This window comes from Schistocerca serialis, chromosome 2 (genome assembly GCF_023864345.2).
Source record: "Schistocerca serialis cubense isolate TAMUIC-IGC-003099 chromosome 2, iqSchSeri2.2, whole genome shotgun sequence".
In the NCBI taxonomy this organism is placed as follows: Eukaryota; Metazoa; Arthropoda; class Insecta; order Orthoptera; family Acrididae; genus Schistocerca; species Schistocerca serialis.
Genome location: NC_064639.1, coordinates 829,466,126 through 829,490,762, shown reverse-complemented (window position 1 = coordinate 829,490,762; position 24,637 = coordinate 829,466,126). Strand labels below are relative to the sequence as shown.

At 38.5% G+C, this 24,637-nt stretch overlaps 2 protein-coding genes across 2 annotated transcripts in view; one reads left to right on the top strand and one right to left on the bottom strand.

The window, feature by feature from the left end:
* The window catches only part of LOC126458095 (BRO1 domain-containing protein BROX-like), a 128,455-nt gene extending 105,781 nt beyond the window's left edge, over window positions 1-22,674 (bottom strand). Inside the window, exon 1 of the mRNA XM_050094917.1 lies at window positions 22,532-22,674. Within this exon, the coding sequence (XP_049950874.1) occupies window positions 22,532-22,632 (101 nt within the window). The 5' untranslated portion in view covers window positions 22,633-22,674. The remainder of the gene's footprint in view (window positions 1-22,531) is intronic.
* Window positions 22,675-23,111: 437 nt separating this feature from the next.
* Window positions 23,112-24,637, top strand: part of LOC126458094 (thioredoxin-related transmembrane protein 1) — a 55,192-nt gene continuing 53,666 nt past the window's right edge. Inside the window, exon 1 of the mRNA XM_050094916.1 lies at window positions 23,112-23,308. Within this exon, the coding sequence (XP_049950873.1) occupies window positions 23,160-23,308 (149 nt within the window). The 5' untranslated portion in view covers window positions 23,112-23,159. The remainder of the gene's footprint in view (window positions 23,309-24,637) is intronic.

The window sequence follows — 24,637 nt, the reverse complement described above, 5'->3', positions numbered from 1 at the left end:
GGTTATCAGTTTTCAGCTGCCAAGACTATCGTCATGCACTTCTGTTGTCATTGTACTGTCCACTCACATCTGGAGCTTTACCTCGATGACTAACTACTTAATGTAGTGGAGACTTACCACTTTTTAGGACTGGTTTTCGACACCCGCTAACTTGGCTTCCCCATCTTCATCAGCTTAAAGAAAAGTGCTAGTGACATCTTAATATTCTTCAACGCCTGAGCCATACCAACTGGGGTGCAGATCATCCTACACTCTGCAGCTGTACAAAGCCCTTGTGCAGTTCTGTCTTGACTATGGAAGCCTGGTGTATGGTTTAGCATTGCCCTCAGCATTGCAGCTGCTGGACCCTATACACCACACTACAGAATTCAACTTGTAATGGGAGATTTCTGAACAAACCCAGTGAATGCTGGGGTTACTCCAGTGTGGATCAGGCTACAACAACTGCTTGCGAATTATACTGCCCACATTCGCAGTTCACCTGAACATCCAGATTACTGTCCATCTCCCGCAACGACAGCCCAGATCAGGGATTCTGATTGCAGTCCGTGTCCAGTCCCTTCTCACTGAACTTGAGTCTTTCCCTCTGCCATCTGTCCTCTGGGTCCACTTAAGTATACCTCCATGGCCCATGCCTCACCACAGCTTCGTCTGGACCTATTGCAAGGTCCGAAAGGCTCAGTTCCACCTGAACCCCTCTGCCGACAATTTTTCTCTATTCTCGGTCAGTTCAAGGGCTCAGAAATAGTCTACATTGATGGCTTGATTGTCGATGATCATGTTGGCTTTGCTTATGCTCATGGTGGACATACTGAACAGCGCTCCTTGCCAGATGGCTGCAGTATTTTCACTGCAGAGTTGGTAGCCATCTCTCGCACTCTTGAGCATATCCACTCAGGGCAGGTGAGTCACTCATCATCTGTAGTGACTCTCTAAGCAGCCTACAAGCTCTTGACCAATGCCTTCCTTGCCACCCTTTGGTAATGACTACCCACGAGTCTCTTTATGCCCTCCAAAACAGTGGACGTCCAATGGCCTTCATTTGGACCCCACGACATGTTGGGATACAGGGCAATGAACTGCTGACAGGCTGGTCAAACAGACTATCGTTAAACAGACCCTAGAGATCAGCACACTGGTGACTGATCTCCGTTCGGACTTATGCCATAAAGTTTTGGGGATCTGGGATACTGAAAGGTGCATCCTCAGTACACCAAATAAATTACATGTTATCAAGGAGACAATGAATGTGTGGAGGTCATCCATGTACGCCATTTCCAAGGACTCTGTTGTCCTTCGCTGGCTCCGCATCGGCCATACTTGGGTGACTCAGGATCACCACCTACATTGCAAGGACCCACCTAAGTGTTGCTGTGGTTCCCACGTGGCTGTGCTCCACATCTTGTTGGGCTGCCCATTTTTAGCTGCCCTTAGGCGGACTTTTAATCTTCCCACCACACTGCCTATCATGTCAGGAGACAATGCCTCAATAGCTGACCTAGATTTTTTTGTTTTCTTCGAGAGGGAGGTTTTTAGCACTCAATTTAAGGGTGGGCGTCTGGCCTAATGTAGTACCTCAAGAATTTAGGTGTAAATTCTAGAAACACTCGGCCTTCAACCGTCTCAAACACCCGATCTACCGATCCACCTGTTTATAAATGCAGGTTGGAAGTTTGTTATTAGAAGACTGTAAGAGGGGCGAGTCACTGACGACGACAAGCGTTTGCCGCCAGCGCCACAGAAGACCTGAGGAGAACTCGAGCAATAATTATTTCATATTCTTTGATGTGTTAGTGTCTGTGGTGATTGTAAAAAAGACTAAGGAACAATTGAATCAAATATAGATTTTTATGCACATTGATGTAATGGACTCACTTGAGACTACAGACATTTGAATTACTTCGCGTCTTGGCTATGAACGAAACAAGACACATGTATGCTATTTGAATATGTGTAAATGAGTCTAACATGTAAGGAATAAGTTATCTTGCAGAAGTTATTACGTGAAAGTTGAAAATATAAAGTGATTGAACTGAAAAGTATTGTACGAGTACCAAAATTATTTCAAGGATAGAGAAGTATTTTAATAAATTCCCTTAACCAGCTATAGTCTTCGGAGAAGAAGCTTGTGGGAGATCAACGAAGCTGATTACCCAGAGAAGAGGATAGGGTACACATAACATGCAAGTTAACTGAATTGAGAGACGTGTGTGCCTTGCAAAAAGACACCACATTGTCTCTTGTCGTCCGAAAAATGTTAGAACGTGGCGACCCAAATGACAGGACCCAAAGGAAAAGGGGATTTAAAAACAGAAATGGAAAGATGATATTAGCCGTTGCCATAGCAACCAGGCCTAACAAGATACAAGAACTGTTTCCAGAAATCATATGGAGTCCAATTACAAATGGAAGAAAGTTGCGAGTGCAACGCTGTAAAAGACGTGAGAAAGTAATAGCGGAGAAAACTGGAGAGAAGACCTCAACTTTTCGACTAAGAAGATCGGGTGTGAAGAGGAAGCAGTCTTCACACACATACATCGCACTGATGCCGATGCAGTATCCAGCCACCGACGCCGACTGCACCAGCTGCTGCTCACTGGTGCTGACTCCACGTCCGCTCACCGACGACGACACTGAAACCAAAGTCTGACGCCGCCGGTGCCAGTGCTGTCCACCGGCACTGATTACACATCTACTCACCAATGCAGCTAGAACTCTACACCGGATGAGTGAAAACCAATAATTATTTGATAAAAGTTGTGGGGATGAGTGAATAATAAATTTTTAGTGTAGTTATTGTACTCAGTGGTGAATTTTCTTTTAGATCATTACTAGGTCTAAGATCAATAAAATTATGGATCAAGAACAGCAACAAACTTCAGAACCAACCACGGCCATTAAGAAGAATAGGGAAATGCCAGACTTGCCTGAATTTGTGAATTTAATTAAAGCCCAGCGGGCAAATTCGGCAACTGTAAATGCTCAAATTGCTTCCTTAAGAACAGAGTTATGTGCTCAAAATGCTTCCTTGAGACAAGAACTAAATGCTAGATTACAAGACCAGAAGGCTGATTCAGCTACTCTAAGTGAAAAAGTAGATGTTCAGAGTGAAATTTTAAGTAATCAAAGTGAAACCTTGAACAGTCAAGAAGCAAATATCATTTTGAAACGGAACTTCAAAAAATTAGGATCATTTCAAAGTGTATGCAATGTTACCTTCGGTGTTGTAAATCAGAGGTTGCACACCCCGAAGGAGAGTATTGAGAAACAAGATAAGCTAATTCCTTTTGTCCAATCGCGAATTGCAGGTGTCAACACTCGAGTTGATACCATGGAAAGGGATTTTAAAGAGCAACTAACGACATCAGATACCTCAAATACAAGCAATCTGGAGGAACAAGCAGAAGAGTTAATAGACAGAAAAGTGGCCGAGAGGTTAACCCCTAACAACATTTCTTCAGATTTAGCTTTGGAACTTAATGATATGAAGAAAAGCATAGTTACTTTGGAGACTAAATGCAACATCAAATATACTAATAATAATAATAATAATAATAATAATGTAGATTCTGAATTCAGTGAAAAATTAAAATCTTGTGAAAATGCATGTAATATCAAATTTAATTCTGTAAGACAGGAATTGAATACTTTGGAAGAGAGCATTGACCAGCCGAAGGAATTAATATCGATTATTCAATCGAAAATTCCGGGTGTTAGTATACGAGCAGTTACTACAAGAGCTGTCAGTTTGCAAGTAAATAATGTAGGACAGAATGTCAGGGAAAAATTAGCCAACTTTGATATGATAAATGTAAGTAATCTGGCGGAACCTTTTGAGCTAATTACAGGTCAAGAAATTACCGAGAGTATATTTCCGGAAATTTTGCAACTGTTGCTTTTTCCAAACCTAATGATACCAACAAGGTTATAGATGACTCATGGAAATAATTCAAACTTGTCCAAGACAGATTAGAACATAGAATAATTTTACCTATGTTGGTATCTAGTAAAGTGGTGATTGTTTTGCTGTGGGTTGACTTTCACACAAAACTTAACGAGAAGTACCGGTTTGCATTTGCTCAAGTGAGGTTAATATCAGATCCATGGGATCCAGGCGAAGTCACATCTGTCCCCCCAGGGATGTTAACATTCTGTGTTAACGGGTGGATCGACAACCATCGGATCCCTAGTTGTTTTCAGTGTTTCTTCAAACTTAGTTTTCCTGCACCGAATTCCCTTCAATTCTTCAACTATTCTGTAATCTACTCTTGAATTCTTAAACTATCCTATAATTTTAGTAAGTAGGAAACCGGATATTACTACAAGATTAGGACCAAATTAAGAGAAATCACAGATAAACAGTGATCTCTAGACATGAAATGAAATGAATAGAATATAGTGCTAGTATAAAGATAATATCATGGTACTATTCAAACAAAGTGATATCTAGACATCATAAACTGAATGGTGTAATTTATATGTGTATAAAATATAGTGTAAAATGAATAACTAAACAACTATGTTATCGTAGTGTATAATTTTCTATTTTTATAAAATAATTTCATACCTTTTGTGAGATGTACTATAAACGAGAGGGTTTGTATCACTTTTGGAAGGGGTGGGTAGTGTAAGTACAAGCATGACTAACACTAATCACACCCCCCACTTTTCAGACAACCCTCGCAGACAATTGTAACTGATTCTTCACCATTTGCCGTTCCATAGGTGTTGCTAAGATTTTTCTTCGGGGGCTTCAAAGGTGCAGGTGAGAATGTCCATTCTGTAGGAGATGTTTAACATCATACCTCCTCCGGCTTCTCACTCAAGTACCGGTGAAGTAGGAATCCCAGTGAAGGGGAGGGGGGGCTCCTGTCTTTGTGGCTATCTTCCTTCTCTTCTTTCATCTTAGCAGCCAGTTCTACTTTTTCCTTTCTTACTTCTCGTTTGAGCAACAGACTATCTTTCCCTTTTTCCATATGCATATACTTCTACTGCTGAAGTCCTCCTTATTTTCCGTGGGTTCCAATAACCTTCAACTTATTTCATATAAGTAGGCTGAAGAATCAGGATACACAAACACACATCTACATACACACAAAGATACACTAAAACACAAACAGGAGAATGACGAATTAGAAACCTGAAGTGATGTCAGAACTGCCAAGGGATTTGGGGACTAAAGATATATGTACATCTGAGTCAATGCACATGTTACATTGTTGATATGTGACAGTTCTGGATCATCATTTTTTTGTCACGTACATCTGAGTCGATGCACATATTACATTGTTGATATCTGACAGTTCTGCATCATTATTTTTTGTCGCCCTCAAAAATATATTTACATGTGCCATGTTAGTCCTTTGAGAAAAGGCACAGTATCTACTGGGAGTTGGTAAATACAGGTAGACATAGCATCTACTATGTGTGGGCATGATATCTGTTTATACGGTAAAAGCGAGGAGTGAAAGAGGACTCTAGGGTTTTAGATAGAGTATTGGAAAGTGGAGATAGGGTGTAAATCAGAGTTGTAATTTTATCAGAGAACATTTAAGAATAGTATTCATAAAGGTGTATGTTAGAGCAATGAACCAGGAGGCCTACTCAAGAAGGATATCGAGGGTGCACTCAACATTTATTGGATGAGAAAAAGGGCAGATAGGCAGACCTATGAAAGGCTGACCTATACTGCACGGACAGGGCCACCACGAAGGGGATTGACCTGTACCATAGGAGGATAGGAATAGGAAAGGGTCATACCTACCAAAACGGAAGGAGAAAGGGTACTCCTAGATCAACCCATGTAAGATATAGGTACTGTTCCTAAAGGGAGAAAGGGCAGTATCATGACAGAAGTAACACATTTTGAAGGAAATAATCTGGTAAGTTTGAATTCTATGCAGCACTAGCATTACTACATTTTAGATTACAAGTGTCAGACGAAGGGAACACTTTTATTCTACCCAGAGTTCCTCCAGATTACAATAAGGAATGAATAAGTACATACTTTGGAAAAATTGTATGGGAAGTAAGAACACAACAGTAAAGTATTCATGAGTTATGTGCAATTGGAAGAGGAATAGGAAACAAAGTTTTTTTTTTTTAACTCCAACATGGATTAAAAGGTTCACATTTTGTAATTGTGGTAAAATATGCATGGTTATTAGTAAAAAGAGAGGTACTGTTAAAAGATAAAGAATAATCTTGTGAAATATTATTGTACATAATGAATAAATATAAAATATCGCGTGTTTGAGCTAAGGGGACAGATATGTAGTGCCTCAAGAATTTCGGTGTAAATTCTAGAAACACTCGGCCTTCAACCATCTCGAACACGTGACATTTTAGGTATGCGTGTGGGAGAGTGAGAACATATCTACCAATCCACCTGTTTCTATGTGCAGGTCAGAAGTTTGTTATTAGAAGACTGTAAGAGTGGCGAGTCACTGACGACGACAAGTGCTTGCCGCCAGCACCACAGAAGACCTGAGGAGAACTCAAGGAATAATTATGTCGTGTTCTTTGATGTGTTAGTGTCTGTGATGATTGTAAAAAAGACTAAGGAACAATTGAATTGAATATAGATTTTTATGCAGATTCATGTAATGGACTCGCTTGAGACTAGAGATGTTTGAATTACTTCATGTCTTGGCTATGAGTGAAACAATGTATGTTATTTGAATATGTATAAATGAGTCTAACATGTAAGGAATAAGTTAGCTTGCAGAAGTTATTATCTGTGAAAGCCAAAAATATGTGGGGGAGCTGGAAAATAAGTTCCCCCTGTCACAATCCGAAACAGAAGGTCATTGCCAGATTCATGGTAACATGCGAGCTGTTCCAGGCTAAACGCCATGCATTGTTCCATGGGTGTCAGGGTCAGTTGGCAGGGCACCCATTGTTCTGACATCTTCCTGTATCGAAGCATGTCGTGGATGATCTTGTGAGCTCGTTCACGTCCGATTCCATGTTCTGGCACTACTCCATCGATGGTGATACACTGGTTCGCTTTAATCATGTCATCCACCTTCCTGACATGTGCATCTGTAGTGGCCGTGAGCGTCCGTCCATGTCTCGGTATGTCCTGCACTTGCTGACGTCCATCACTGAATTGCTGGCATCATCTCCGTACCATTTGCCTCAACATCACACCTGGCTCATACACCTCAACGAGGCGGTTATGAACTTCTGTGCCTGATACTCCATGTGCCCATTCATAGCGGATAACAGCTCTCACTTCCGCATTTAACCACAACTCCAAAACGCACCTTGTCTCCATAGCTCCGGGAGAAGACTGAGTGGCTGGCCTCCGCTTTGCGCAGGCACTGCGACAACACCAACTGCTTGATCGTGGTTGACCTCTACCCGATGGTGTATCAGCGTCTTGCACATGCATATTCACCTGCCGTGTCATCTTTCGCTCATATCACACAACTCTGCCCACAGTTGGCAGGGGAAACTTATTTTCCAACTCCCCCTCATATAAAGTGACTGAACTGAAAAGTATTGTATGAGTACCAAAATTATTTCAAGGATAGAGAAATATTTTAATAAATTCCCTTAATGAGCTATAGTCTTTGGAGAGAAGCTTGTGGGAGATCGATGTAGCTGATTACCCAGAGAAGGGGATAGGCTACACACAATGTGCAAGTTAACTGAATTGAGAGAAGTGTGTGCCTTGCAGTCCAATACCACACTGTCTCTTGTTGTCCAAAAAACATTAGACTTCTCTCTAAAGCCTTTCCTCTCCCTCCTTTTTTAAACTCTTCTTCACTCTTCCCACACTGTTTGTTTGCCTTGATGTTCATCTTTTTCCCTATTTGTGTTTCTCTAGCCTTGTGTCTTTGGCCGGAGATTTTAGTATGTGGCACAGTGGCTGGCTCATCCTTTTTTATTCTTGCGATCAGTCAGCCCAGGCGATCTGCTATATTATTTTAATATATACCATGATTTTTTTAAAGTTTTTCCCCTTTTAGCAAACATTTTCCCCTTTTGGTTTGCTTCTTCTATTTTGTCTTTCAGTGTGGTTCCCTGTTTTATGCTTGTTTGCTTTCCCCAATTCCTTTTGAGAATGGTTTTAACCTGAAACCTGTTTGCATGAGGAAAAAAGGACTGATAACCCTGTAGTTCAAACCAACCAACCAACCAACCAACCTTAAAAAATAAAGAAGGATTGCTTTTGTGACACATTCATTGGCTTCACCAACTCAGACTCAAACTGTCACCTTGTAACTTTACACTGACCTCTTGTTATTCCACATGCCTGACATCACATCCTGCATTCAAGGGAGAAAAAAGGAGTGCTGACAGTGATGTAAAAGGTAAAAGTGTAAAATCAATACCATTACCTTCAATACACCCTGCAATGGTCCATGTCATTCATGGTAGGGCACACATCGTGTCAAACATAGAGGTCAGAGTAACTGTGTGCATGATTGCAATTAGTTTGTAAATGTCGGGCCACAAATTGTAGGAAAGTGTTTCTCGACAGGTGCATTGTCTACCTGCTGGAGAGCATTTGTAATCTCCCTGGAGCACGGAGGAATGAAGGAGCTCTGATACCATAGAAGACCTCTGGCACCAACTAAAACGAATATGATATATATAAGCAATTGTTGTTTTATACTTTTCACATACATGTTGATGAGATGTCTTTAAGGCAACAATGTTAGTTGGTTCAGGGAATAATAACTCCGCACGTAACATGTAACTGTTTAGGAAAGTTTGTGGCAATATACAGGTTTATTTGGAGCCAATCTACACTTTATTTAACCATGGAAAACCCAGAAATGTAACAATATTATGAAAAGGATAGTTGCTACTCACCTTATAGCAGAGACGATGGTCACAGGCTGTCATAAAATGAGCTTTCACCAAGTTGCCAGAGACTGTACTCATGTGCACGTGAGTTACATTTGCGTGATAGAGAGAGAGAGAGAGAGAGAGAGAGAGAGAGAGAGTGTGTGTGTGTGTGTTTGTGTGTGTGTGTGTGTGTGTGTGTGTGTGTGTGTGTGCGTTTGTTTTCTATCTCTGATGAAGGCCTTGTTGGCCAAAAAATCATTTTCTGACAGTCTTTTTGTTGCAACTATCTACAACTCAGCATCTACACTTCATTTAAGAAGAGAAGCAATGTTTTGTTTTATAGCCAATTCACTTATAGAAATTTGAACGGAAGAAAGAAGTTCGATGCTGAACAAGAACAGGGCACAGAATAGCTGGACCCTAAGATAAATCAAAGAGTTGTAAGGTTGAATCTCTACACCAATTTACTAATGGAGTGTTAAGGTGGCAGTGTTAGGTGAAGCTGCATGGAGTAACAGGTCTAGAACAGACATTACTCAAGCGGTCAAAACATTGCCACACAAGCTAAATACAGCAGTCATCAGCCATTAATGAACACTTCATGTGGCGACTCTATGGTTATAAGTGGAAAGTGTCCAATAAAATAAAAAACAGATTAAAAGAAAGAAATTCCATAATAAATCAGCAAAGGAAGACATGTTGCCAAGGGCAATAATGATCATAAACAACAGTGTTGATGCACCTGAGCTAAGTGTATCCATCTAAACCGATGAAAAATGCAGCTGTAGACAACCCGCCAAGAGCCAGCATGCAGCCAGGGACATCCGGCCAGCATACAACCATCGACAAGTGATCCATCACCAGCACACAGTCTACACCATGACGCCAGCATGCAGCCTACACCACCGTGGCCAACCGCCGTGGCTGAGCGGTCCTAGGCGCTTCAGTCTAGAACCACGTGTCCTCTAAGGTCACAGGTTCGAATCCTGCCTTGGGCATGGATGCTTGTGATGTCCTTAGGTTAGTTAGGTTTAAGTAGTTCTAAGTTCTAGGGGAATGATGACCTCAGATGTTAAGTCCCTTAGTGCTCAGAGCCATTTGAATCATTTTTAAACACCACCGCGACGCCAGCACACAATCTAAACAACTGTGTCATCATCACACAATCGTTGACAACCAGACCACTGCCAGCATGCAGTAAGACTATGGTGATCTACAAGAGTACTTCACTTCAAAATTGTTATGGTGGGTGTAGTGCGGTGATTCGATAAACTCAGATTAAAGGCATTCATGAAGCATTATAGTTGCATTTAGGACATAGGCTAGATTGAAGACTCAACTTGTTAAGAGAAGAAAGTCTTGAAAAAAAGTGACCTCGCTAGGGAAGAGATACATGAACATATTAAATACGGATGTAGATAGTTTACATAACTTTTGCAGAAACAGAATGTAAGTTGGTCAAAGATCAGATGTCAGATGCGCAAATGCGTATAGAAATTTTATAACAGAAAATAAACAATTGAGATGTCATATATTTGCACATGGTACATTCAGGTATGGAGGAAAAATACAAGCATTGTTACATCAGAAATTTCAGGAGACTTCATGCACCTTAGGAAATGGGCAGCTTTCCAGGGAGGAAGTCACTAACAATACCAATGATTTTAAAAGACTACAGGACAAGTTGGCAAAAGCCAGAAGGGAATTAATAGAAAGTCAAGTTGAAGGTAAATCTTTTGATGCTGTAACACTATTGGAGGAATTACAGTTGAGAAGCAGAATGAACTTATATAAGCATTTTCAAAATTTAAACTAGATGGGGAAGTACAGCCAACGTATTTCCTGAGAGTGTTTTCCATGTCATTACCACAAAAATGGGAAGACTCTAGAAAGGTAGATTTCATTTTGGGTTACTTGCTAGAGGATGCTGCTGAGTGGGGAAACGTCCACTCAGAAGTGTTTCCCTTGTGGGATGATTTTCAGGAGATATTCAAGTGTAAATAAGACCCGAAACATTTTAAAATTTCATGGGGTAGCTTCAAAAAGCATATAGAATGGCATCTAAAAAGATCCAAGTATTTAGATAATCCAGTAGACGAAATATATCTAGCAAAGCTATTGTTAAGGCATTCACCATACCACGTAAGAAAGGAAATTTTATATAGGAGTTGGTCTACTGTGAATGAATTACTGTCATTTGTTGAAAATCTAGATATGGTGAATAATGAGTGCAATAATCCCAGGCACAAGATTTATGCCAGGAAGGAGGTAAAATTAACCCTAAATAGCAGAAAAAATGAGAGGTTAATTATTGTCAGGTAAATAGAAGTAAGAGTAGTAAATTTAAATATCAAATATGGACAGTATGAAGCATTGATAAACAAACACTTACAAATAAGGCCTAAAGGAAGGTGCAAGAAGAGTGCAGCCTTTTTTGACAAACCAAACAACAATGATAACAGAAAACGATTGATGTCCTGGCCAATGGGTCATGATTCAGGAAATGTCCAACTAACTGCAGGCCCATATGGGAAAAAAAAGGTTGGTTGCCTTTACTAAGGTAACACCACTATGAAGCTGGTTACTTGCTGAAGAAGACAAAGAAACAGGTATCGAGTTTAGTAAACCAATAGTTTTGGGAATGACTAATGATCAGGAAGTGAGTGAGTGCATAGATTTGAGAAGTGAAATTTCTACTGTGTCTGAGTTTGTTCAAAGTATTAAAACATAAGAGAGTGTACCCAATACTGTCAGTTACTGGGGTACACATACTAGGAATAACTGGAAGCAAAGCAAGACAAGTTAAGCATGAAGCTCGGTTACCAATAGCATCAAACAATGTTACATTTATGAAGATGTGCTTAGTAGTGACTAACTTAAATTTGCAGTTACTACTAGGAATTGACTGGCTGATGAGATTTAAAGTAATACTGGGTATTCCAACACAGATACTAATATTTTCTTATCAAGACCAAGTATTTGTACTACCATTTAGTAGGAAGATTACTGGTAATATCAAGACATATAGCATCTGCCTTGTAGCAATGAGCACCACGATGGATTTAGAGAACACTTTGGATGCACAAAGTACACTGCAAAAACGAATTTGGGCAAAAGCTTATGAATCTGGTCTGTTAACCGAGTTACAGAAAAATGATCTTTACCATAAATTGTTGAAGTACAGTAAAGTTTTCTCAGATAAACCTGGAGTACTTGGTAATTATATTTGTAGTTTTAAAATCAAAGATGAATCGTCTTTATTCTGTAAACCCTGTCGAGTACCGTTAAGCATATGACCAGCTTACAAGAGGAGATTAATAAAATGTTAGGAGGAATAATAGGAAGGAGTTCTAGTGTAGGCTATATAACACATTATCAGTAGTGCGTACAGTGACGGGGTGAGTACACCTACGGTTGGACTCACATACTCTAAATAAGCACATAGAACCTGAATGAGATCGACCAGTCAGTATAGATGAAATATTGATGAAGTTTGAGCAAGCAAATTATTTTAGCTCAATAGATGTCATGTCTGGATACTGACAAGTCAAACTTCTTGAGACTTCACAGACATTTACTGCATTCTTGTACGAAGGTAAGTCATACCAATTTACAGTGTTACCCTTTGGACTAAATATCTCAGTGCCAGTATTCATCAGAGCCTCGGATGCTGTGCTGGGTAAGAATTTATTGAAAGAACTAATAATCTAAGTAGATGACATACTCCTAGTGTCATCCAAGACATGGGAAGAACATTGTGATTTACTGAATAGAACATCAGAAAGGTTTTGTGTTAAAGAAATCACTAGAAGACTGTCAAAGTTGATTTTTGAGAGAGAAGGACTTAAGTTTCTTGGTCACTTGGTAGGTATAAATGAAATAAAAGCACATCCAGGCAGGGTAAGAGCCATGAGAGGATGTTCAGAACCTAAAAGTACAAAACAGCTGAAAGCTTTTCTGGGACTAGCATGATTCTATAGAAAATAAATTTGATGTCAAATTACGAATAATCCTAAGTTATTAAACTTACTCAAGCAAAGAACTAAATGGATTTGGGCTAATGAAGAGTCTAAGACCTTTAATGAGATTAAAGTAGCTCTAGTAGTGGCACCCATTTTAAAACACCCACAGATGGACAAACATTTCAAGTTAAGTACTGATGCCTCAGAGTAAGGGATAGCGTGTGAGCTGTTTAAGGGAGAGTGAGATATTAGCATCGGAGAACATAGTACACCAGCTTTTGTGAGCCAAGTTCAAACAAAACACGAGTTGAAGTCACTTGCTATAGTGTGGAGTGTCAAGAAATTTTAAACTCTAATTTGGGGATCTAAATTATAGTGTAAACTGATTATCAAGTACTAGCATTCCCTATGAAAATTCTACTACTACATAGCACGTTAATACGCTATTCTTGCAAAATATCTAACTGAAATTATTTACATAAAGGATTCACAAAATATAGTTCCTGATGCATTATCATGACTACCATTGGGCATGAATGATCCATTAAGGATGGAAGATCCTGGAGTTATCTTCAACATCCATTTTTTATCAATAATTAGACCCAAATGGAGGCTGTGTACACAAAACCATGTAGAACTTGATTTAATTACATTTATTTATCAAGGGTATGGACATTTTGGGGTATGAAAATGTCTTCCACATATGGTAAAATTTTACTATTTAAGAACTTAGGTAAAAAAAAAATACTGTCTGTACTATGTGCATGTGAAACTTCCCAAAAGATGAAAGACAAAATCAAGCAACAATGTATAAGTTACACCTGATAGTACCTAAAGACTTACATGACTTCATGGCTGCTGATTTCTTTGGCCAATTACCAATGAGCAGAGGGAGGTAACTTATATATTTGTACAAGTTGAGTGTTGGTCTAAGTATGATAAACTGGGTCCTATTAAGCATGCCAACAGAGAGATGATTAAGCATGCCAACAGAGAGATGTTGATTAGATGTCTGTGGAAATATTTCTCGGATATAGGAGAGTCATGTAGATTGTTGACAGACAATGGCTCACAGTTTGTGAGTAAAGCCTTTAAAGAGTTTTTAACATGGGAAAATGTTAGACACATTGCTATCTTGAAATACCACCTGCAATGTAACACTTTGAATGCACAATGAAAGAAATTGCTACGCTGTGTAGGACCAACTGTTTGACAAGGCACACAGTTTGGTTGCAATTAATCCCCAAATTCCAAGGAATAATTAATGATTGACCATATTTACCAACAGGATTATTATCTATGGAAATAATGGATATGCCATTTACAGGAGGACCGTTATTAAAATTGTTTGGTTGGCCACAGGCTGAAACCAGAGCGACAGAGGAAGTACATCAACAAGTGAAGAAAAACATAACAGCCAGAATGAATTCGTGAGTGAAGAAGACAGATATTTAAATGTTATCAAGTTATTAAACAAAACTGTTGACAACACAAAGCCTTACACACAATCATATTATTGCACTACTGTTGTAGTCAGACAGCAACTAATTCGTTTGTTAATAAATCTGCAAGCTGATTTTCTGTATTTACTCTTGAAATAGCAATTTCATCAGCTGTACCTAACTCTTAAACAAAGTGTCTGAGATGAACATGTTCTGTTTGTCGGTGAAATTCAGGATTCTGTGCGAGCCGAACAGCACTCGTAGGTAAGGTTTTGAATCCTTTAGCTGGCAAAGTTCATTAATAGTCTCTTGAGCCAAACGATTTTTCATGCTGCTTCATTGACAGCTACAAGTTCAGATTCTTTAGCAGAGATTGCAACTGAAGTTTTTCACTGTCTCCCACAACTGACAGGTGCACCGAAGCACAGGCGAAGAACACCTGAGATAATCTGTCCAATCCCTAAATCACCTCCATGATAAGCACAACTATAACATTCAAGAATGCCTTTTCTTCATTGCTTTTAGAAAAAAGCCCATAGTCATATGGGCCTCTCAAACAGCAAAAGGTTCCTTTTACCCTTATCACATTACACATTGTCAGATTTTCAAGACTTCTAGATATTATTCCTACAGCATATGCCATGTCTGGTCTTGTCCTATTCATCAGGTACATCAAGGACCCAACTGCTTGCTTATAAGGCTATTCAGTGTTGACAAGGTTCTCTTCCATACCTTTGTCCTTGACAATTTTAGTTGCAACAGCTCTACAATCACTCATGTCTAAGCACTCCAAAACCTTCTTCGTGTAATGAGACTGGCTGATTTTAATGGACTCATCTTCTTTTCTATAAATTTCCACTTCTAAGAAATAGAATGCCAGGTTTGATTTTATTTTGTGTTCCCTTCAAGATCTACAATAAATTCTTTAAGTTCACTATCACTGTTTGCCACAACCAAGCCATCAAAAACACAAGAGTATGAAGAAAATCTTGTAAGAACCTTTCTGTCCAATAAAGAGGCAGGGATCAGCTTCACTTCGCTTAAATCCTAAATCCATGACATAATTAGTGAATCTCTCATTCTAGCAACAGGGTGCCTGTTTCAGACCAGTAAACACTTTTTGCTAATCAACATAATTTTCTACAACCATCATTGTATCCTTCAGGCTATGTCATAAATATCATTTCCTGTTGGTTTCTGTAAAGAAAAGCAGTAATCACATCTATCCGTGAAATGTTCACCATCTCCTTGGCTGCAGTGCAGAGTAACATTTGAACAGTCGACAGCTTCACCACAGGGTTCAAAGTTTGTTCATTATCAGTCCCTTTCTCTTGAGACAGTTCTTTAACAACCAATCTTGCTTTGAATCTGTCAACCAATATATCAGCATTCATCTTCAGTTTGTAGATCCACTAACATGGAATTGCCTTTTTTCTTGGAAGTAAATCTTCCAAGTCCAAGTTCTATTTTCTTGTTGAGCCGCCGTTTCTTGATCCATGGCTGCTTTCCAATTATCTCATTGACCTGAATTCACGGCATAACAATAAAATTCTGATTCCTCAAAAGGTTATTAACTGCATTTAGCATTAAACTTTCACACAGTTGTGGCCTAACCCTATCATTGCCTGACTGTTCTATTTTTTCTTCAGATTCATCCTGTAAGTCATCGTAACTATAGAACTCATTTTCTCTTGGAAAATTAAATTTCACTTTGCTTTTAATTTCACCTGATGACTCTTGACTTCCGATGAGGGGTATCAAGATCCACAGGACGTACTAGATTTACATTTTGCACTATTTTCTCTTCAAAAATAATATCTCATGATCTCATTAGCTGACGATTTTCTTCACAGTAGGTCCAATAACTATCATCATGGCCACAGCCAACTCAAATCCCTTTAACTGCTTTTCAATCCATTTTCATCCTTGATTGTTTTGGGAAGCAAACATAACATTTAGACCCTATTATATGTAGATATTTCACACATTCTTCCAATACCATATTTTGTATGGCGATATCCCTAGAATACTGGAAGGTCTTGTTCGATTCAGAAAGTACACTGCAGAATTTATCATTTTAGCCCGAAATCACTGATGAACGTTTCAGTGTGCACGCATCATAGCACTGGCTGTTTCAACAAGAGTACTATTTTCTCTTTCACTGCATTAATTTTGCTGTGGAGTGTATGGCACTATGAAACACTGGATTATGCCCTCCTCTTGTACAGTCTCCCTTACCTGTTTATTGTTGAACTCTCCTCCATTAGCACTTAAGAGATTTTTAATTGTATGCCCAGCAGTCTTTGTTTCAGTTATAAATTGTCTTAGTTCACTAGGAACATCTGATTCTTCCTTGCTGAAGTAAATAGCTTGAAATTTACTGTAATCATTTTTGAGTAAAACAAAGTAGTGATATTCAAACCTGGATTTTTCAAAAGGACAATAAACACCTGTATGAATCAGCTCTACTGGTTCAGAGCTCTCTTCAGGGTGCCAAATGGGAGCCAATATACCTTACCATACAAACAGAGCTCAGAGTCCAATCCTACATTTCTGCCTAACATCTCTGAAATTAACATCTTGACACGTTGTTTATTTTGATGTCCAAACCTTTTATCGTTAAATGATGATGGCGTCCTCTTGGGTAAAATAGTCCTACATTCGGATCTCCGGGTGGGGACTACTCAGGACGACGATGTTATCAGGAGAAACAAAACTGACATTCTGCAGATCTGAGCATGGAATGCCAGATCCCTTAATCAGGCAAGTATATTAGAAAATTTAAAAAGGGAAATGGATAGGTTAAAGTTAGGTATAGGGGGAATTAGTGAAGTTCGGTGGCAGGAGGAACAAGACTTCTGGCCAGGTGAATAAAGGTTTATAAACACATAATCCAATTGGGGGAAAACAGGAGTAGGTTTAATAATGAATAAAAAAAAAATAAAAAAAATAGGAGTGTGGGTAAGCTACTACAAACAGCATAGTGAATGCATTATTGTAGCCAAGATAGACATGAAGCCCACAGCTACCACAGTAGCACAAGTATATATGCCAATGAGCTCCGCAAGTAATGAAGAGATTGATGAAATATCTGATGAGATAAAAAGAAATTATTCAGATAGTGAAAGGAGGTGAAAATTTAATACTGGTGGGGGACTGGAATTCGATAGTAGGGGAAGGAAGAGAAGGAAAAGTAGTAGGTGAATATGGAATGGGGGTGAGGAATGAAAGAGGAAGCCGCCTGGTAGAATTTTGCACAGAGCGTAACTTAATCATAGCTAACACTTGGTTTAAGAATCAAGAAATAAAGTTGTATATGTTGAAAAGGCCTGAAGACACTGGAAGGTTTCAGATAGATTATATAATGGTAAGACATATTTAGGAACCAGGTTTTAAATTGTAAGACATTTCCAGGGGCAGATACAGACTCTGACCACAATCTATTGGTTATGAACTGCAGATTAAAACTGAAGAAACAGCAAAAAAGAGGTAATTTAAGGAGATGGAACCTGGATAAACTGAAAGAACCAGAGGTTGTAGAGAGTTTCAGAGAGAGCATTAGGCAATGAATGACACGAATGGGAGAAAGAAATACAGTAGAAGAAGAATGGGTAACTTTGAGAGATGAAATAGTGAAGGCAGCGGAGGATCAAGTAGGTAAAAAGAGGAGGGCTAGTAGAAATCCTTGGGTAACAGAAGAGATATTGAATTTAATTGATGAAAGGAGAAAATATAAAAATGCAGTGATTGAAGCAGAAAGAAGGGAATACAAACGTCTCAAAAATGAGATCAACAGGAAGGAGCAAGATGGCTAATCATGGATGGCTAGAAGACAAATGTAAGTATGTAGAGTCATATATCACTAGGGGTAAGATAGATACTGCCTACAGGAAAATTAAAGAGACTTTTGGAGAAAAGAGAAACGCTTGTACGAATATCAAGAGCTCAGATGGAAAACCAGTCGTAAGCAAAGAAAGGAAGGCAGAAAGGTGGAAGGAGTATATAGAGGGTCTATACAAGGGCAATGTACTTGAGGGCAATATTATGGAAACAGAAGAGGATGTAGATGATGAAGAACAAATGAGAGATTCAATAATGGGTGAAGAGTTTGACAGAGCACTGAAAGACCTAAGTCGAAACAAGGTCCCAGAAGTAGACAACATTCCATTAGAACTACTGATAGCCTTGGGAGACCCAGCCATGACAAAACTCTACCATCTGGTGAGCAAGATGTATGAGACAGGCGAAATACCCTCAGGCTTCAAGAAGAATATAATAATTCCAATCCCAAAGAAAGCAGGTGTTGACAGGTGTGAAAATTACCAAACTATCAGTTTAATAAGTCACAGCTGCAAAATACTAACACGAATTCTTTACAGACAAATGGAAAAACTGGTAGATACTGACCTTGGGGAAGATCAGTTTGGGTTCCATAGAAATGTTGGAACACGTGAAGCAATACTGACCCTATGACTTATCTTAGAAGATAGATTAAGGAAAGGTAAACCCATGTTTCTAGCATTTGTAGACTTAAAGAAAGCTTTTGACAATGCGGACTGGAATACTCTCTTAATTCTGAAGGTGTCAGGGGTCAAATACAAGGAGTGAAAGGCTATTTACAATTTGTACAGAAACCAGATGGCAGTTATACGAGTAAAAGGGGCATGAAAGGGAAGCAGCGGTTGGGAAAGGAGTAAGACAGAGTTGTAGCCTATCCAATGTTATTCAGTCTGTATACTGAGCAAGCTGTAAAGGAAACAAAAGAAAAATTTGGAGTAGGAATTAAAATCTATGGAGAAGAAATAAAACTCTGAGGTTTACCGATGGCATTGTCAGAGACAGCAAATGACCCGGAAGAGCAGCTGAACAGAATAGACAATGTCTTGAAATGAGGATTTAAGATGAACATCAACAAAAGCAAAACAAGGATAATTGAATGTAGTCAAATTAAATCGGGTGATTCTGAGGGAATTAGATTAGGAAATGAGACACTTAAAGTAGAAGATGAGTTTTGCTATTTGGGGAGCAGAATAACTGATGATGGTCAAAATAGAGAGGATATAAAATGTAGACTGGCAATGAAGTATTTGTATGGAGAGTAGCCATGTATGGAAATGAAACATTGATGATAAACAGAAATTAATAGAAGCTTTCAAAATGAGGTGTTACAGAAGAATGCTGAAGATTAGATGGGTAGATCACGTATCTAATGAGGAGGTACTGAATAGAATTGGGGAGAAGAGGAATTTGTGGCACAACTTGACTAGAATAAGGAATCAGTTCATATGACATGTTTTGAGGCATCAAGGGATCACCAAATTAGTATTGGAGGGCAGCTTGGAGTGTAGACATCATAGAGGGAGACCAAGAGACGAATACACTAAACAGATTCAGAAGGATGTAGGTTGCAGTAGGTAGTTGAAGATGAAGAAGCTTGCACAAGCTAGAGTAGCATGGAGAGCTGCATCAAACCCGTCTCTGAACTGAAGAACACAACAACAACAGTAATAACAAACAATTTTTTTTTCAACTATGGTTGTATAAAGAGATGTTCTAACGAGTTACTTATAAGTGTCTCTTGAGATGTAGAATCCCTTCTTTCATTCAAAAAAGCTTTCCCATTTGCACAAGGTTGAGTTGTCAAGTTATTAACTGTCCTATCACTTTTTGATATAAGTATCCAACTTGATTGGATTAAAAAGACTCATCCGACAGTTTGTGTACAATTTTACAAATTAAAAATAAATAGGGTAATTCTGGATTATTTCCTACATCTTGGTAAAATCATTCCACACATTTTTCGACTTTGATATATGAGATGCTACATCATCGTTCGAATGCTTCACAAATCCAAAAAATTTTAATTATGAATGTCTGTTACCTGCCCCTTTAGCTGAGTGGTTAGTGCATTCCAACTGTCATGCAGTGGGCCCAGGTTCGATTCCTGCCGGGTCAGAGATTTTCTACAATTGGGGACTGGGTGTTGTGTTGCTCTCATCATCATTTCATCATCACTGACATACAAGTCATCCAATGTAACATCAACTAAAAAGACATGCACCTTGCCAGCCAAACTTTCCCATGTGGGCCTCCCAGCCATCAATGTCATATTCATTTCATTCTGCAATGATCCTCTGCATTATTCATAGTCAATACAATTAAAGCAGTGCTGTCAGCTTTAAGATAATTATTTAATGTGTTCTTATATGTCTCTCTTTACGTGAGCAGTAGCATCTTCCACACATTCTACATGTTTAACTAATCTATGTTCAATAACGTCAAGTGCTCCAGGAATACCACATAGCGAAACATTTGCTTTGTATTTCAATGTATTCCTGTTTGATAGCCCTTCCAGTAAATCAATGATTATCGTTCTTGTTGAATACATAGACGAAATTCACAAAATTACTCTAAAAGTTACTCCGATGTACACTAATTCAAAATTTTCACTTCATTTATGTAGGGCCTACAAAACTTACAACTTGTGTTTCTACAATTTACTTTAAATTATTCTGTAGTGGGCTTGGCCCCATAACTTTTTAACTATCACGCATATCATTGTTTGAAAACACTGGTTTATTAAAAGAAGCACATTAATGCTTAAAATAATAATAAACACTTCCATTCAGCAAAGAGCATAAAACAGTCTGTGTCTGGTAAAACAAAGCTATTTAGATGTCATTCAAGTTATTAAATAAAACTGTTCACAACACAAAATTTTAACACATAACACTTAAATCTATTTTCAATGTTAAGAAATTTTTCTTCTTCACAAATGCTTTTCCTGCCATTGCCATTACCAGTTTTACATGACGCATTATGTCACGAATGCTTTCAACTTGGAGTAGTGCAAGCAGTAGACTGTATGGACTGACACTACATGACAAAATTTGATTAGGCCTATTTCCCTTCCTTCCCCCTCTAGCTTATATATCATTTCATGGATGCTTACATCTGGCAGCATGTGATTCACCTGGTTGATGTTCTCTTGGGAGAGACTACGATGTCGATGGGACGTTAAATCTTGGGAGGGCAGATGTCGAGTACAGATCCTATTAAAGAGGACTTCCTACAGGACCCTATTGCTTTTCTGGAATTGATGAGCAGAAAACTTGTTGAAATACTGCAGAAAGAGGATGATCTTTCCTGGTTAATACATCAAGAAAATTCCATCAACAGTTCTGTAGTACAGGCTAACAGACGAGGAAAACTTCTGGAGCACTTACAGCATTTCTGTTTTAGAAAGGAAAACAAAAACGTTTATCACAATATTTTTCAATTTGTCATAATAATGAAGACTATTAGACCACTGTGGTATCCTGTTTATTGGGGTGCGGCAACATGATTTGCATTGCCATTTAGTCAAAATTGTGAATCCTCTTAGAAGGTGGGTACATATAGTGTTTCATACCTCAACGTAGGCAGCCTTCTGGCAGTCAACAAATTCTTTGTACATCCTTGCTTTTGACCCTTCTGAGAGCAAAGCTTTTCATATCATTGTTTATAAAATCTCAGAAGAATGGCATCTAAAATCGCCAGAGCCATGCACAGTGAGGAGTGGTTTTTGGACTGCATCAATTTATACAGCAGTATTTTTAAAGTGGCAGCACAGAAGTGCAACTCTAGAACCATATCCTATACGGTGCAAATCACAAATAAGAAAATTGTTTGCACTAACTGACATACTAGATGAGATCCACATTTAAAATTAGCGGTCAGACATAAAAAAAAGAGTTTTTTTGTGACAGTGTCAAACCAGGTGGATGGGGGTGGGGATGAAAAGACTCAAAGCAAACATTGTATCATGATTTTACGACTATCTGACAGAGTTAGGTATTAAGACAAGCATTTATAAGAAACAGTGGGTATATGAGGGTCACAGTAACGAAATAAATCAGGAGATCTTATTGTTTCATTGTAAACAGAAACAAAAACAGTATTTAACGACAACATTTTAGTTAATGTAAGACTTCCTTGATGTTAGTAGGTTAAGCAGATACGTATATTTTTGAATAGTGTGCTGCGTCGGACAGATTATGGCATACAATTCCTTATGGCTCACCGAACGTTCCACGGACGTCACCATAGTCGGTTAAGAATTGTCAGTCTTTACGTGTACGGTAAATTTCAGAAATTTTTGATATAACGTTGCTGCACTGAAATAAGTTACATTTATTCGTGGAAACCATTCTTAAGGCTGAATGCTACTGGGAGCATTCTAACATTGTGCACTTTGAGTATATAAAAAAGTACTGTATGGAAGCCTTCCGATGATGATAGCTAATGATTCATACACTACAATGATTTAGCACTGACAATACTTACCTACAAATTTTTAATGCTTCACCATCCATGGCTATTAGTTTTAGATCGAAATTAACTGGTGCTGTCGCTTTAAAAACATTTCTATGGAACCAATGAGCCATTTCTACACAATGTTTGTTATGGATCTGCTTACTGTGTTGATACTTGACAGATAACCAAAGATGTAATTTGATGGATAAAATCATGCATAAAATGGATACAAGCTGGAGAATTCTAGCAACGGTTCAGACGAAATATCTAAAATCAGGACGGTTACAATTGCGAGCTAGAATTTCTTCAAATTTTACGAAATAAAAGTTATATTTTATTCCTACAGTTGTATTTTTTAAACTGAAATCAGTTGTTGCTAGCATTGCGAGCCTTCCCTCCTACCCATATAAGTTATATTTGTAGCTATATTTATCATTAATACAATGCTGAACAATATTATGGGTAGCTGAAGGAAGTAAATAATCCATTGCATATTATCTGTTCCTCGAAAGATAAAGATTGAGCATATGGCTACGCTGTTTTTAAAGTTCGTAGCAGCGATTATAGTAAACATGTGTACATAGCTTTTTCTTTCAAGTCTGTGGAAAGAGGTGTGTGTTGAGGGTTGGTTGAGGGCGACGTCAGGAACTCAGGAAAGATGGCATCCGGCGTGCTTAAGAGAGTGCTGATATGTGTTATATTCTTATGTTCATTAAATTTGTCAGGCATAGCAGCGAAAAGCATGTTAAGAGAGCTAAATGAAGACAACTGGGATGAAATGCTGACGAAAGAATGGATGGTTGAATTGTAAGTGTGCCAAGAAGCTTACTTCACCGCATGTGTCAAACTTTCAGAGACTTTGCCGTTCATTTCGTAAAGTATAGCAACAGAGGCATCATGGAATAAAATTCATTATGACCTCGGAGCCAACATTCGGAACGTATGGAGAACATCTGTGTATCCTGTTTTTTTTTTTTTTTCTAGGAAAAAAAGTGACGCCCACACCATGTTCAGGTAGCAAGGGTTTAGGGATAATTATGTAATAATATTTGTGGGTTGACTTGAACAAAGCTGATATATTTCTTCAATTTTTGAAACCGTTTCTGTGGCACAGGAGTCCAACAACATTATCGCATTTGATTATTTAAAGTGTGAAATAATTGTATAGTATTTTCTTGTGTAGTGAACAGGATGTGATGAGTGATTTACAGCGGACGTAGTAACTTTTCGCTATATTAGAATTATATTGTATATTTTATCAGGAGTCATCAGTTGCTTTTGGAGTAAACCATGGGGTAAAATGTTTTAGGTTAGGGCTGCAGCAATTTGCCATGTAGTCTTGGCAGCTATGTGGGACTTAAAAATGTGAAACCAAATTTAGAGTCGGTATTGTGTACAGTTTCATAGACCTTGATTTATGTATTCAACCAGGGTTCATCTCCTAATGATATGGGATTTGTAATTATTACACAATGAAAACAAGTAGTGCAAAACACTTTCACACATACAATATATGACTAGGCTATCTTTTTTTGAGGATATAACCTTATATGAATGACTCATCCTGGCATTTGCATGAAATGATTTAGGAAAACTAGACATCCTATACCAGAATGCCCAGGCGGATTAAACTCCATTCTCCAGAGTAAAAGGTCAGTCTCTTAAACATTACACTACCTCATTTGGATGGTCCCTTTTGCAAAATGCCCTTTCTTTACACACAATTTCTTGTATGTAACTTACAATATTGAACAATGTTTTGCACTTCATAATGGCACCTCTTAGGACACCCACTGTTGACTGCTGGACCATGAACATGCTGTAATGCTTCCGCAAACTCCAATGTCGGGAAAACTAACTCCAGGCTTATAAATATTGAACTGTGCTACATGCACATCTTCATGTTGTCTGTCTGCCTGGTTGGTAGACTTATATTTTCTGACCTATGTGTCGTAGTTGTGTACAGTGAGATAAAATGGATGTAATTGCTCTTCAACGCAAAAATTGGTTCGTAAGGTAGTCTTGTAAAATTGGGGTTGTGTGTTGCATTTTGATGTTATGATAATTACCTTGTAACTCTCAGAACAATTTTGAAGCATTTTTGTATTGAGATTGTGAAATTAATCACTTGTAAAT